This window comes from Metopolophium dirhodum, chromosome 3 (genome assembly GCF_019925205.1).
Source record: "Metopolophium dirhodum isolate CAU chromosome 3, ASM1992520v1, whole genome shotgun sequence".
Lineage (NCBI taxonomy): Eukaryota > Metazoa > Arthropoda > Insecta > Hemiptera > Aphididae > Metopolophium > Metopolophium dirhodum.
The window spans coordinates 10,419,461-10,436,638 of record NC_083562.1 but is presented as its reverse complement, the minus strand read 5'-3'; the positions used below and the strand labels follow the sequence as shown (position 1 = coordinate 10,436,638).

Genomic DNA, 17,178 nt, shown 5'->3' with positions numbered 1-17,178 from the left:
ATCATCATAGTAATTAGTAACGTTGGATAAATATTAAATATTGTAACATAATACAACACAACGTGTCTAATATACGTATAATGTATTGAATGACTAACAAATAAATATTTATTACTATAAAGTAATTTATAAATTAAAAGTATAAACCACTTAAACTCGCAAAATTTATAACGAAACCGATTCGATTACTATTTGTTATTTATTATTAGAAAATATGTATTATAGCTGTTGAATTTATTATTCTATTATAACATTGACAGCTCATAACACAATACGAATCTATTTATTGTATCATACGCCGAATGTTATACACATTTGGCTAGTCTAGCGAACGGCCATGCATCTTTGAGTAGGTAAGTTTAATTCGTACATTTCTATCATCATTCTGTAATCGGTAAATCGCCTGCAGTTGCGAGACCGTTCGGTTGTAAAAACAACATTTAGAAACATTTAAACAACATTTAATAACATTCAGACAGGTGGCAGACAGCCATTTAAAACACACGCGGCTTACAAGACCACCCAATCGTCATATTATTATCATCTTTTTATAGCACCTAAGACTAAGATTTTTTTTCAAAAATAAGTCGATGATTATTGAGTATTATACATTTTAAAATGTCCATCATCGCAACAGTATACCTCTGTGATCTAACGATGTATAAAATAGTAAATTAAATGAAACAATAAAACACGGGGGAAGGGGAGATAATCAGTTTTAAATTATTACAAGGCAAGTGATTCGAGCCATTCCAATATTATTAATATGTTCCGTTTACTGTAAATTTTCTACTTGGAGTTTAGCAGTACGTGCTAGTAATTTCAAGGAGAGTATATTATAATAACCGTTTTATTCTCCACAGATTCTCAGGAAGTTCAACGTGATTCACTTTGCGGAATCGAGAGCCACGTGACACACGATACTGCAGCAGTTATCGAGTTCCTGCTGTAACAAATTACCAACAAATCGAGAAATTATTTCAAATTCGAATATAATTAAATTTTTGCTGCTAGTATTGTCGCCGTTGTCGTTACAATAGCTAACACCGGCACCAAACTGTTTGTTATTATTTAACGAGTGGAGATGAAACCGTTGGTCTTACAACACTGCTATTAGTTTTTATGATTTTTATTTTATCGTCACGTTTATATGAGCGGTAAAAATGTTTCAATCTCCGACTTAAAGGTTAGTTCCAGAAATTAGCAGATCGGATCTAATTAATAGTGCATAAGTTCCCAGTACTTTTAAAAACCGATGGGAAACAAATATTTAGTATTTTTACAATTATTTATACAGGCACCTATAGTACCTCCAATAAACTATTACGTTTTGAGCTATTTAAAAACGATTGCAATTTTAGATTTAATTTTCGCCACCCTATATTTGTTGATAATTTTTATTCTTCTAAGGCAAAAACCTTGAACAATTTATACTAAATTTCTTATAAGTTGATATATAAGAAACTAAAATTCGTTTATAAACGATTGAAGTTCAAAATTTGTCAAAATCACAAAATATTTCAATTATTTTATAGTTGAAAATTCATTCAAAGTTTAAAAACAATATTAATCTCATGGAATTGAAACTTTTAGACAAACCGTTTATTATGTCTAGACAAATTTAAATTTTTGAAATATTTGTTCTTATTTTTATGCTATTGAGGTATACCACGAAACCACATTACGTCAGTATACATAGACATACAACTTTTTAAGTTAAATATCAAAATATATAAAATAATATTACAAGTTATAAGTTTATATTAAATGTATTGCATATATTTTATAATAAAAAAATTATAATATGCGATTATTAAAACAGTTAGTTTAACCTATCGTATTATTTAAAACAAAATATTAAATAAGCAAAAATATAAAAAAAAATATATTTTTATAGAGCCTGACCTACCAGCTTTTCTCAGAATCTATTTTTTTTGTTTGCTATGATTATCATTGGATTCAAATTTAACATATCCTATCAGTAACCTACTCAATAACGATGTAAAATCTACTAAACAGCAGGATATTATTTCGTTATTTTTCATTGATTTACTTAAAATCTATATTGATTAATTTATCAGTTTAAATACATGTAAACATGGTGTTAATATGATGGTGTGTGTCGCGTGTGGATTCATAATTGTCGACCTATGAAAAACTTTTTTTTTTTAACAAAATATTTTAAAGCTTGTTACCGACAAATCCTCTTCAGGGTCGAATCAAATATAAAATAAAAATAAAATAATAATTAGGTACATACAATGGAAAATCTAAACAATAATAATGAAAATATAAATCGATTAAAGCCGTATCTAATTTTAGTATTTCTAGTATCCTTCAAAAACTATACGGTTAAATTGTATTGTTTTTTAAGCACTTGTTCAATTCATACAGAAGGTATATGAAGTTCTGCGAAATGGACTATGTTCACTAGACTGTTGTTCAATAGCTGAACTCATGTTTTTTGTTGTTACCAAAAACGGACCACTTAATAAAATATTATGCCACTTTATTATATGCAGATTTTTGTTGCTGTTTTTATTCAAACTAATTGTAATTTGTATGCAAAAAGCATGTTGAAATGTATATCATGTTTTCAATTACATTCCAAAACAGTTTAATTTGGTGAAAAAAAATCAATAAAATAACTTTTTTCTCGTTAGTATTTTTTTAATTTAATATTTTTTTTTCGTTGTATTTTACTATTTTTATACTAATTAATTGTGTATATAGTTATGTAAGTTATGCTTTAATTAAAACACAATGATAATTATCAAATTAAACTTAATCGCTTGTTTTCATCGACTATGATTGTACAATATTATATTGTACTAGCTAGGTATATTATGATTAGTATTTACATAATATTATGACTTACAAAAAAACGTCTATAATTGTATTTTTTTTATATCAAACTATTTAGTTTTACATTTAATTAATCAATTACAAGTTTGTTAAATGAAACTAAAAAACTTTAACTTAAATGTCATAGTCCGTCAATTTTTATTTTAAAATGAAACGGAATCTGGGTAAAATTTATAACTTACTTAGTATTTCTTACATGTTTTCTTTTGTGAAGACAAAACACCACTTTTTGCCATTCGAGATGCTTGAAACGAACATTAGCTTTTTTATGATCAAACGCAACAACCAATAGTCAGCAAAGTCCCAAATACTTGCTCAATATTATTGTCTGTAAGTCCAATACACATCGTAATAACAGATAATTTAAGTGACTATTTTTCATTTATTGGCTAGAAACAACATTCCCAGACAAAAGCTCTCTTTTTTATTATAACGTTCAATAAACTAACGGATATATTTGTCGGTATCCAAAAGATATGAATGACATGCATTATAGAACTTTTAAAAAATACGAATCGTCGTATATGTTTTATTATAGTTAATCCTTTATCAACTCATGTTGAATAGGTAAGGTTTTAGTAACAGAAATTAGGTTAACGTAGGTAAACTTGATTTTTTTTTTAAGTTTTAAATTCTTACGTCATGTGTAACACGGGCCAATAATAAATTTACCTGAAATAAAATGCTGAGAAATCACTAGAAGAATAGTGTACCTACAAATAATAAATAATAATATTATAATAACGTATTATACATGCCAAACTTGGAATTTAAAACATAATAATACAAATTTCCTTGTAGTATTTAACTTCTATTAATATTCAATTTGTCCATAAAAAAATATTTTTGATTTTTTTTTATTTATTATTTAAAATAATAATTTTAATAACTATTGATTGGATATCATTTATATAATATATGTTAACGAATAAGAAATTAGCAATTTAGCGTTATGACATTTTGATGACTTTAAAATACCTACATTAATTCATTAATTATTATATTAACGTCTTTTTTTCATAAAAAAACTAGAATGTGAAACTAAAAATTGATTTTTACAAATTAGATGGAAATAATTTGTAGGGTATATCATAGAACGATGAGTTTCTATCATTCATCAATGAAAAATATGTTTTATTATATTATTAAATATTTAACAGTCAGAAAACTGTATATTTTTTTACACAAATTTGTTTTTGAGTAAGTGCACGTTTTTTTGTTTTTGACTGATTTTTTGTAAGGTTTTCGTTGTCATGGTTAATTATTAACAAAAACACATTTATGATTCATAGATTTTCTTTTTAGAGGAAAAATAAATAAATCTAGTAAGCGTGCTACGGATTTTCTTTTTTTTGTAATTTTAGTCGGGTCTCGGGTGGTACTACTGAGTACCTTCCCTCTCTGTTATATCAACGCTATTCTCCATCAAAAAAATTACTTATTGTATAAAATGTTTGTATAGATTGTGATTATTCTTTTAATAAAAATATAAAAAAAAAAAACTTTGTAATTTTAGAAACTGGTCACTATTACATTTCTTATAAATTAATAATACACTAAAAAATTTACTTTTGTTAATCATAAATATTATTTTTTCAATGTTTTATTAATAATTAATAATAATATAATATTACCATATTATATTATTATATTATTATATTATAAAAAGTTATTGCGAAAAGTATTTAGTAAAAGTGTTTTTTTGTTTTTATTGTATCTCAGATACGTATTACGATATTATAATGAACGATGGATACGATTAGTATTCAATATATTTTATATTTGTTAGGTAGGTATTCAACTAGGTTCGTAAGTATATTTTACAGGTAGGTCTATTACCTATAGCACTATCCAAGAATAGTATAATCGCTCAATTTGCTAATGGTTGTAACATATATTATGCATACAATTATGTTAAAAGCTGTTTATTGTGGTTACCTTACACTTACTTATTCAAGCTGAACATATTGCTCACTCTAACATAATCTAGTTGCTCGTTTCTTTCTGTTAAAGAAAAATACAATACCATTCATAATATTATATTCTCAAGAGTGTTTTTTATAAAAATAATTCTGAAAAATAGGTTACTCAAATTAATCGAAGAAGATTCTATACAAAACAATGATTTATTCTAGTTACATTATATTTATATTGAGTATAGACTATAGATATTCTATATTGCGTGTTATTATGAAATACCTACGTTATAAATATATCATATATTAGATTGGTACCTACACCTAATATTATATACTTTTTGAATTTACAGTAAAATAAATTTAATTAGTTTTAAATTTTAACATTGAAAATAAAAAAAAAGATTTTACTATTTAAAACTTTGATATAATATGATGTGTACGAGTAATTTATTATATAGTAGAGGAATTTCCCCTGTCTTATACATTAAAATCCTGATTATTTTAATCATTTGATTTATTTTAAATAAAATATTTGCGATAGTACAGAACATAGACTACTACGGTAACTGAGACCTATGATACTTATGCCGATATCCATGCATTATGTATTAGGATATGTAAGCCACGAGGATTACATTTTGTTCACTGCGTCGGATCGTCTTCGGTTTTAATACTCTGTAATAAAGAGAGAGCATTTTCAGGAATATAATAATTGAAGAATAACAAAACAAAATAAAATATGAATTATTAATATACTTAAAATAAATACTAAAATTTATATGAATAAATTATATTTGTTTTTTCATTGTGTTCTTTTTGATAACTTTTAATAAAACTAAATATATATTTATATTTAAGAATAAAAAAAAATATTTGATTTCCAAATGAGTAAATTTCAACTTGTATAGTTATTATACAAGTTATACTTATAGAGATATTTATGAAGTAATTAGTATACTATTGTAAAATTATCTTAAAGTTTATATTATAAAGCTATGCAAAACGTATAAATCAATAGATATTTGATACATATGTCGTTATATTTTAGATAGTTTATTGTAATTAAAAATATGGGTGTTGATTAGTTTCCTTCAGCAGCTGTTTTGGCCTAACCTTTACGTTTTATAACAGGTCAATTCACTCTAATTTGTAAAACAATGAAGCTAAACGTGATCTGCTGAGCATAAAATTTACTATATGTTACACATTTGTAAGACGGAGACAACAAAACGTCGGTGTAACGTCCTCTTAATGCATCTTTATTATTATTATTATTATTGTTAAATATTATTATGTGATAAAGTATCTTTGTGTCTTTTTTAAGTTCGTTTTAGTAGACCAAAATCTCTGAAGTCGGTTACATAATGGACATTTATATTATGTGAGTGTTTGGAGAAAATGAAAAATTGTATTAGCTTTGAATAATTACACATTTAATAAAGATCGAATTACATAAGCGGATATTAAATGAAGATGTACACAATATTGAAGTCGTGTACCTACTTCAAAGCTGTGTATAAATGAAGATTAAAAGGTTCTCTTCAAATCGGTTATCGGACATAAACATTCGTAGCGTGAAAATGTAACAAAAGAAACTATTTCTAATTCTTTAAAACGAAAAGCTGTGGATGATATTTCCTAAACGCTCATTAAAATTAATACGCGAAGAAGTTCAGTGAAGTGTCGCAGATGTGACATTGAACGATTTAAACTAGTATTCGTCCATTACTACTTATTATCTTCTTATATAAGAATACGAATTATTTTCGTAATTTATCGTACGAGAAGAAAAACGCTTTCGCCATTACCAAAATCTATTTTTGAAGTTCACCCGGCATTACAAATAATTAACTTATATAATTTATTATTATAAAGATGAGAAATTTCTGTTATATAACAATGACACGAAAAATGTAGTTTTGCTATATAGAATCAATTTTGAAATAATTTGATTATGAGATAAAAATTTCATGGACGGAACATTTGCGTACTGACCGAAATTTTTTCTGCAACTTTCTACGATACACTGAGCCAAAAATGGATATTATACATTTTCATTTATGTATCTATTACTGCATAACAAATCATCAACAACTTACAATTTATTGTTTAATGTCTACAAAGGAAAATGCTCTAGGGCTTGATTCGAATCTGTTAATTATATTGAGACTTGCATCTCATTCGAACACTGTATTCATGTAGCTTACAAAGTCGTTTGATTATTAATTTCAATTGTTTGATGCAGATTTCATCTCACTCAGTCATAGTGGATACAAAATGTAAGATAAAACACTGATTATATGGATCCTAATTCAGAATTTGGAAAATGGCTTCACTTAATTGTCTGTCATTCATTACTACCCTCTCTCGAAATAGGCTATTGTCTTACTGAAGATCTGATGTCAATTCAGCCTCTATCAGAAAAAAAAAAATAGTTGACATTTCCGCATATTTGGTTGGCACATATTATATTTCCTCAAGTTTCAATTCTCCACGTTAAACCGTCAAACATAATTTATAAATTAAACATTTCAAAATTACCTATTTTTTTTCTTTTGGCATATAACATAGAACCTAAACCGTTTATTATTATATAAATATAGTAAATTGTATTATTTTATTATATGCATTTTTTTATCTTCACGTATTTATATATTTACCTCCCCTATTTTACGCCATGTGCGGTATCTAATCTTATGCATAATACGTTGAGGGAAACTGGTGCTTTTTTTCAAGGTAGTGTTTTTTTTCCAGATATAAAAAAACGGTTATTTCGAGAGCAACTGTGCATGCACGAAAATACGTGAATAATTGAATACAAATACAAATAATAATAAAGTAATACCTACAAATTAATAATTATAGAATAAAATATAAAGTCATGCGTTATTTATTTGCGAGTACAATGACAATATTTGATGCCTATATTCTACATTGCCACTATTTAACATTTAAATAGGTAGTTAATACATCATTATTATTGGCGCTGCATTTTCTGAAACTTAAAATTGATTATTTACTATATGTAATGGTAGTACAACATATTTATATATGCATGTATATCGTATTGATATATTTCACCATTTAACATATATAATAATACACTTGTACGTCAATTTTTTTTTATGAACATACCACGGGAGAGCCCTTGAAACGATATGCAGTAACTTTATATTTAAACAACTTTCGAAAGTCTGAACAAGCTTGCAGGACAATAGGCATGGTTATCATTGAACAATAAAGTACATGTTGTTATCATTATGAAGGGTTGAAGAAAAAAAACATAATGCCTACATTTCTACGTGTATGGTTCTTACATGTAACATTATTTCAAAAGCAATATATTTTAGAAAGTCTTTATTCTCTAAAAATATATGATATACACTATTTATTTTATATATTATAAAAGCTAAATAATATAGATTTTAACATAACATTACATTGTATACAGTATTTAATGGATCATTTTCGCGTCACTAGGTGTAGCCTTAGCATTTTGGTATTCAATAGTTTTTTTTTATCGTTTAAAAATCCCAAGAAACATAATATGCAACAATTCTTTTTACTTAGTTTAAAAAACTGATAATTTAGATCAATACAGATTGTGTTTAACAAACAGGCTTTTATTTTTAGCTACCATCCATGCAGTCTTGTATAATTTATTTTATCGGTTATAGTTTAGCAATTAAACATATATAATTTTTAATAATCATAACGTTGCCATCGAAATTAAAAATAAATATTTAGTTTATTGTTTTATGATTTTTACATAAATATGTAATAAGTGTACCTATATATTATTATTAATCAGTTAATGTTTTTTTTTTCTTAAATCTTTTAAAATGGCTGAAGGAAGATTCAAAACAGTGTTCTTTACCTTTTCAATTGCACTAATAGGTATTTATTATTTTCTTCATAAATAATTTATCATGTCCAAGGTAGGTATAGAAATATAATTATATATTTTATATTTGTTATAATATACAGTCAAGTCTCAATATCTTGAAAACTTCGATAACTCTAATTTTTTCTTGCTCCTTAAAAGTGGTTTTAAGTTTTATTTGGTACATCATTTGAAAAATTCATACGTCAAATTTATTTTTATTCTCCCAGAGATTCGGTTTATCAAAACTCAACTTTTTTATTATAGTCCATTATTAATGTACATAATACAATATTATAATATTGTACTTTATAAATAGAAATGCATTTATAATGATAATATGCATTGATATAGTATATTATTTACTAATGAACAACAATGCATGTACACGGAAACGAGCAAAATGGAAATTCACCTCAATTATGAGTTTTTTTTTTTATTTACAAAAAACATTTCTAAAAAACACAATAGCATAATATTATAATTGTATTTTTTTTTCGAAGCATTCATAGTTTTACATTTTCTTTGATTTAACAATTATTAGGGCATGGTGCAAAGGTTGTCATATGTATGTAGTTTCATACAACATGAAGGTAAAATAACTAAAATCTGCAGTAATTTCAGGGCTTTGAATCATTTATTCGGGTTTTGGGGGCTGGATGTACTCAAGTATTCAACTACCAGATTAAAAATTGAATAATGATCGTCGTTATTCGGGTTCATATGGGTTAATACGGGTGTTAAATCTAAGAAAAGTTATAAGAGTGATCACTGATCAGATATGATATGACGTAAAATGTAAATTTATACTACAAGGAACACAATTTTCGGATATCATCAAACTAACCACATCCCCACACTCCACGAATTATTTAGCATATTTTCATCTTTGTTGTTACTTTTAATAATTAATATCTAGTTAATAAAATTGTTTCTCTTAATAATTTGTAAAATAAAACAATATTGGGTTTCGGGTTAACCGGGATATTTTATTCGGGTTTCAGTTAAATCGGGTGTTTTGAGAAAAAAAGTTATTAGGGTTATATGGGTTTCAGGGATTTGATTTTTAAGGGTTTTTAAGGGTGTTACGGGCTCGAGTTAATTCGTATGGAAAGCCCTGAGTAATTTTCAAGTTTTAAACACAGTAAAATATCAACTAAAAGGCCAAATTCGCATGAATTTAAATAGTTCGGTAAACATCTAGTTCCACAAAATATATCAAAATAACTTTTAATAAGCTGTTTATTTCGTATTTTAGTGATTTCTCAGGAATTTATTTAGGAAAGTTAATATTTTTTTTTTGCAAGATGCAACAGCTATGGGAAAGTTAACTTGCATGCGGTCTTATTATCTCTGTATTATAGTAGAAAGAAAATTTCAACTGCAAGGTTGATAAATGATTTAATAAGGTGTAGGTACCTATAGAGTTTTTATCCTTGTGTATATTTCGTTAAATTGTTTGTTAATGTGGGTTATCTAGATTCATTTTTCTTTATGGTGTATCCCTTTACTATAATAGAATACCTACACACAAAAATTGAAATATTTGTCTAGAAATTACTATTTTAATGTAGTTTTACATAATCATTATCTTTTATAAAGTACAAAACCCTGGAATTCCAACACTGTCGAGGTGTGTTTTCCTACATCGATTTTATATCTATATACTAGAAGGTATAATAATATTATTATTATTAATACAGGCATGTCTGCGATGTAAATTTAATAACAAAATATAATAGGGTAAGCATTCTTGTAAAGAATACCTTTAGTTTGTATTCGAAAAAATGGGCAAAAAGGTGTTCAGAATATGTATTTGAATACTTTATTTAAAAATTATATTCAAATAGTTTTAGAATAAATACATTTCCCCACGCTAGTAAGTTTTGAAATAGTTGGAAATAAACGTCAATATAATACCAGTATATTAATACCTATATACAAACAAGTATTTATTGAACAAAAAATAATAATGCTAGTAACAATAATACAAATTAATAGACTATAATATATTTTTATCATAAATTTAAAACTTTTTTTTTGTGGTCGAAAAAAACTTTTTTTAATGAATAAAATAATACGGATTTGAATGTTTGTTTCTTAAAGTATTTTAAATATCATTCTAAATTGTTACAAGGCTGCTGTTAATGTTAACTTATAATAATAGAAAATAAGCCTACAAAAGTATAAATTGAACATCAGGTGAATCATATTAACAGTAAATCATAAACATAAACTAATCAAATTAAATCAACGAAAAAAGAAATAAAATACAATACCAGTTAACTTTTAAAAAAAATAACCGAGCACGGACTCAAAATCGCTTGTCCACCGTTTTCTTCGTCGTTAATTCTTCAGAATTAGACAAACAAATGAAATATTTAATTAAAAAAATTCCTTTCACTGTTGAATAATTGTACATAATATCTAAAGAAAAAATATAAATAACTAATATCAAGGCTGGGCATTAACGAGTTAAAAAGTTAAAGTTAAGTTAAAAAGTTAATTTAATTTAAACTTTTTAACTTACCTAGTTACTTTTGACTTTGCATTAACTTAACTGTTAACTTACTAAATTTCTTTCTTAATTAACTTTTAACTTTTTGTTATTGGTGTATATTAACTAAACTCAGCTGAGTTGAAAAAAAAATCATTAACTTGCCCAGCCTCGACTAATATACGCACAACTGTGGTCTTTGTCACCGAAGCTCTTAGTCTAATAATAATATCAATAACAATAATGATTGGGCGTAAGAAGTATATTATTCGTTTCGTCCGCAGCGTGTATGGGTTATATGGTATGTGGTAATTGGATCGGATGGTCGTCGCCGGCCACCTACCTGATGAAGCACAACAAGACCGAATTGGATGTGACCAATTACGGTATGATGGTCGCCATGTACGACCTGGGCAACCTGATCAGCCCCATACCGTGTGGTTACTTTCTGGGATTATTCGGCAGGAAGCTGACGATCAGCATCATCGGACCGTTGAACATGCTCGCCTGGATCGCGATTCTCGTGTGGCCGTCCCGGTTGGATGTGCTGTACGCGGCCAGACTGTTCGCCGGACTGGCCAAGGGGATGACACTCTGCGCCATACCGATATACGTGGGTGAAATAGCCGAGGTCAAGTTAAGGGGTTCCGTGTTGTCCATTTTTCCGATCATGTTGGCGGTGGGCATGCTGGGCATGCAGACGATCGGACAGGTGCTCAATTACCGACAGCTCAACATGCTTGGTCTGTTTTTCTCAACCGTGTTCACGGTGCTGTTCTTCGTGATGCCCGAGAGCCCGTACTACCTGATGCAGAAAGATCGGCGGGATCAAGCCGAGAAATCGCTCAGGCGTATCCGAGCCAAGGATGACGTGACGGACGAGCTGGAGATGATCGAGAAGACGGTCACCAAGCAGATGCAGTCAAAGGCAACGTACGGCGAGTTGTTCATGAACAAGTCCAACCGGAAGGCTTTCGTCATTACGGCGGGGGCTAGCGTGTTTCAGAGGCTGAGCGGCATTAGTCCGGTGAGTAGTATATCGTGATAAATTTACGAAAAACATTATTTTACGATTATTTAAGGAATACATTTTTTTAGAATAATACTATTATAACATCGCGCTAACGGTAGATTGGAAGAGGAAAAGTCATTTTACTGATAAAAAACAACATGACCGATATCGCCACCACCTGATTTTTTAGAGCGTGTATAATATTATCATTGATTATAAATAGTATTTATAATCAATGATATTATATTGGTATTTATAATATTCATTAAAAATAAGACATATCGTTTGCGTATGACTGCATGCCTACCTAACAGTTATCATTTTGTTTCAGTATTTTATATTTTGGTATATCAGTTGTATTCGTAGAAGCTAATATTATATTGAATATTATGTGACTAGGTTTTTTGGAATTGATTTGTTTAGTAACTGATATGTAACTCTAAAAACCGACCGAACTAGCTAGTCGACCCATATTTAGGTAGATATTTTCTGTAAATTTTTTAGTGCCTGCATGCAGCATGCGTTAACACCTAAGATGGTACATTATATCAAATAGGTGTATAGATTAAAATCACAATTTATTTGAGGGTGTGTGTTTGATTATATCAACAGAATAAACAGACTAGTTCCAACTGTTTTTAAAAATGGCCATGACCATAAAATTCTAAATACCTAAGAAGAAGGCAAGATGTCAGTACGATGAACTAGTGAAAAACGAACAATTCAAAGATTAAAGATAGCAGATAACGTGACAGTCAAATTGGAAGTGACGAGGCTCGCAAAATATAATACATTTGTATGGAAAACATAGTTTTACGTAATTTCTTATATGACTGCATAATACCTGTTGAGGTACAACAGGTAATGCGTACTCGCGACTTGCTTGCTTCTTTAGTGACAGCGGTGCCATCCGTTTTCCATTGAGGCTGACTAACAGAAAACATCATATTTACCCGTTAGCGAGTATTATAAACCGTATAAAATGATAATGGACATGGCAATTTGAATTTGTATATTTGCAAGCCGTTCATCATTTCTGGTCCGACTGCACTTGCAGCTGCTTACTCGTTTACTGCCATAATAAATTATGGATAATGTTATAATAAAAACGAAAAAACACTAGAGAATTTGCTGAGTATAGGTAGTTTATTCTTCCAATTCTGAAGGTTAAGTTAAAATATACTTTTTTAATGACACTGTTTGCTAAAGTTGAATTATTAAATGCATAGCATAGTGTGTCTATGCATTAATTTCTGTTTTATTTAATGTTTATGCATTTATATTAAATCTAAATATTTAAGTTCTTTTAAAATGTTTTCTTTAATTTTTCCTTAATAATAATGATGACAATAATAATATGTTTATACATATATTTTTTAATATTTATATAATTGATGTTATCTGAAAAAAAATGTATAGCTAAACGTAACCTACCCAATCGTTCTCCCATTTCAAAGGTAAAAATATCATGATATATATCCAAACATTTTACGGCCATAATATATCTTGTGGATAATAACTATGAGTTAAATAGATTTGAAATAATATACTAACATACAATAATTTAAACTATATACTGTAGGTAGATGAAAACCAGCGATCAGGAAGGAACTTAGTGGTGGTGGTTACATGATTTAAATTTGAAATTAATATTAACACGGTAAAGACGGTTTCTGAAGGTGATTTTTGATTCGTCAGTCGTCATAGTTTCTGCAAATGTTTTCTTTCTTGCTGGTTAAGAGAATCTGTAACGACTGGAACCTTGGATGGAAGTTTTTTTGGTAGAAATAAATGATTTTTACTTGTCGTAGATGATTAATTGTAGCTTTTTATAGGATTATATTTTATCATATTATTAAGTATTTAAAAACAATTTCTTTTGATACGAGTTTTTTGAAAAAAGTATTATATTTTTACCGAAACCAGAAATTAATTTCACAATTGTTCAAATAAATGTTGGTGCCTACGTATGGATTAGGAATCGAAAAAACATACATCTGTGATTTACGTGATTTTTAACATCGCATCGCATCACTATTACACAGTACATAATGCACCTAGGTGTATTAAAATATAATGTGAAAAACACATTATATTATATTCATGACGTTTTGACATAATATCCATCAGGTGCATCCCCGGCCCCCGCAAAGGCGTAACGTCAGATTCATCTTGAAATTCGACTGTACCCTATATTTTATATACAATTTCTCTGTAATATATTTGATATTTCGTCAAGGAACTATACCCGGGCGGATAATTAAAACATGTATATAGTTATTAATAATTATATTTTGCATTATTTGTATTTGGAAATATTTTTAATGAGTAAAACAATTAGTGATTATATGCTGACAATGATTTTTCCTCTTTGAAAGACTGTTAATCCAAACCTTTTATTTTATGAATCGAGTAAAATAAAAATAAGTCATCCCCCCCCCTCCCCCCAAAAAAAGGGCCAATCTCTACAATGTGTATTACATACACTTCCTGTCATAATAATATTATTATTGTCACACATGGTTTTTACGTCACGCGCGCGAGTGTCGCATAACTATGGTGTGTTTCATATTATTACACATTTATGCGAACACACCGTCATAACAATCTTATCGGTGCGCAGTTCATACACTTCAGCTCGATCACGCTGCCGTCCACCCACTACTGGATGAACCCGCTGGTGGCCGTCATGGTGTTCACCATGGTCAAGAGCGTCGGTAACCTGGTGCCGTTGGTTTTGGTGGACTGGATGGGCCGGAAGCCGCTGATGGTGGTGTCGCACGCCGCGATGGCTCTGGTGACGGCCTCGTACGGCGCCGGCCTGTACATGGTGGCCAACGGGCCCGAAGACAAACCGCTGGCGTGGTGGCCGGTGGTGTCGCTGTGGGCGTACGCGGCGTCTTACGCGCTTGGCGCCGGCACGCTCGCTTACACGCTGCTCGGCGAGATGTTCGCGGCCAACGTCAAGACCAAGGCGGCCCCGCTGTGCGTCATGTTGTTGGCCGGCGGCTCGTTCATCCTGGACGGCACCTACACCACCATCGCCCAAGCGTTTGGCGTCCACTCCAATTACTTCATGTACTCCGCGTTCAACTTCATCTGGGCCGTCGCCGCCGGCTTCGTCATGGTCGAGACCAAGGGAAAGACATTTTTGGAGATTGAGGAGATGCTCGCGTCCTGATCGGCGCATGTGCACGCCAAAGTGTTTCACTACGCTCTACGATGAGTCCACCGCGGAATTGACGATGTAATAATATTATTGTAATGTAATGTGTAATATAATACAATTTTATGGTAGCCTGTGGGTACTATAGTGGTAGTAGTAGTAGTAGTTGTTGTAGACTTCGCGGGAAAAAAAATGATGATCATAAAATACGGCGCACGTGCATTTCGGTTTAAGTGCAATAACTTCTTTAGCAAACGGCTTAGCCAGTTTTCAGGCATGCCCGCGAACACGAACAACAAGAACAATACAGATTTTCAACACGGTCCAGTAAGAATAGTGGTTCGTAGAATTTTCTTTTTTTAAGTCGCTATAAAAACCGCAATGGTAACGTATAACGGGGTGTGTGTTTCTATTTTCTCGCTCAGTTTTCCGGGAACAGGAGTTGAGTCTATACGACTTTGATTTAAACCTCCTCTGGCTCTCTGAGCTGTATAGTTTTTAAAAGATCGGATTTGAATATAGGATGAGAGGTCGCAGAACTATCCCGTGACAAAATGTATCCATTACAACTATATTAACGGCATTCATATGTATACTGAAAATATTATTTTGCCCCTAGTTTCAACAGATTTTCGGGGATGAAAAGTAGCCTAGATCACTTCTCGCCAAGTTCTCAATCTGCCTGTAAAAACCCCGTAAAAATAGGTACTGCCGTTTTGAATATTGTCCATGGCCACGCACGGACACTTCAATTTAATTTATAATTATGAAGTATGTATTGGTATATAAATGTACCTATAGATATGTGCAGATAGATATAGATTGTCGTATATTTTTGATATTTATATTTATATGTATTTATAAACAATATGATCACGTTTTTGAGGTTACACTAAATATTTTGGCCGAATGAACTTTATTTTTATTCGGATTTTTGAACTGCTCAAAGGACTTAGTACAAAAATGAATGATTTAATATATATTTTTTTAGGTAAGTACTAGCTCAACATTCGACTCTCATGTTAGACCTCTCGTATATTTTATATCCATTAAAATAAAACCATATAATGTTATAGAATTTAGTTTCCCGTTCAGTTAATTAGTCTTTGAAGTAGTAGTTGTGATATCTTATTTAGAATATAGTTCACTACAGCGATAATAACTAAATAAATGCTATCATAATTTTGTACCTACTTAAAAACCAAATTGTTAAATTAATTCTGTGCAATAAATTTGAACTATTCAAATAACGACTTTATTAAATCATAAATTATTACCGTCGGAGAAATTTTGTGACATAATATTATTTGAATAATACGATGAAAAATAAAATAAATATTTTCTAATCTTATTAAGCACTATTAATAATAAATATAACTTGATTTATTAATTTATTGTAAATACCTATAGTTTTAAATTTGAAAATGAATCGCATATATAAGTGAGTGCGGAATACCTTGTTACGAAATTGATTCAATAACTTAAATTATTTAAAACTGTTATCTTTTTTATAAAATATTACAAATGTATTGTGCCTAGCTGTCAAATATACTATTCCATTATAAAATTGATTGGTCATATAATTCAATTATATCGAATGGTATCATGCGCTGAACGTAGTTATATCCGACTCCCTAGTTATATCGGTTTGGCTGTATAACCCGATCGCTAAAGTTGTACATGACAATAATCCCGTAATCGGCCAATAGCCAGTGATCTCATTTGTATTTCATCAGAAAACCCAATCACAATCTAATTTAAAAATAATTTAGAGTAGATGGATATTATAACGGAGAAAATATATTCTTTTATAAATAAATTGATGGCGTTTGTTCG

The 17,178-nt window shown here is 29.5% G+C and overlaps 1 protein-coding gene across 1 annotated transcript; it reads left to right on the top strand.

The window, feature by feature from the left end:
• Window positions 1–8,626: 8,626 nt before the first annotated feature.
• LOC132941822 (facilitated trehalose transporter Tret1-like) lies at window positions 8,627–15,357 on the top strand. The gene is made up of 3 exons (XM_061010011.1): window positions 8,627–8,681; window positions 11,449–12,191; window positions 14,800–15,357. The coding sequence occupies exons 1-3, from the start codon at window positions 8,627–8,629 to the stop codon at window positions 15,355–15,357; spliced, it is 1,356 nt and encodes a 451-aa protein (XP_060865994.1).
• The last annotated feature ends 1,821 nt before the right edge of the window (window positions 15,358–17,178 follow it).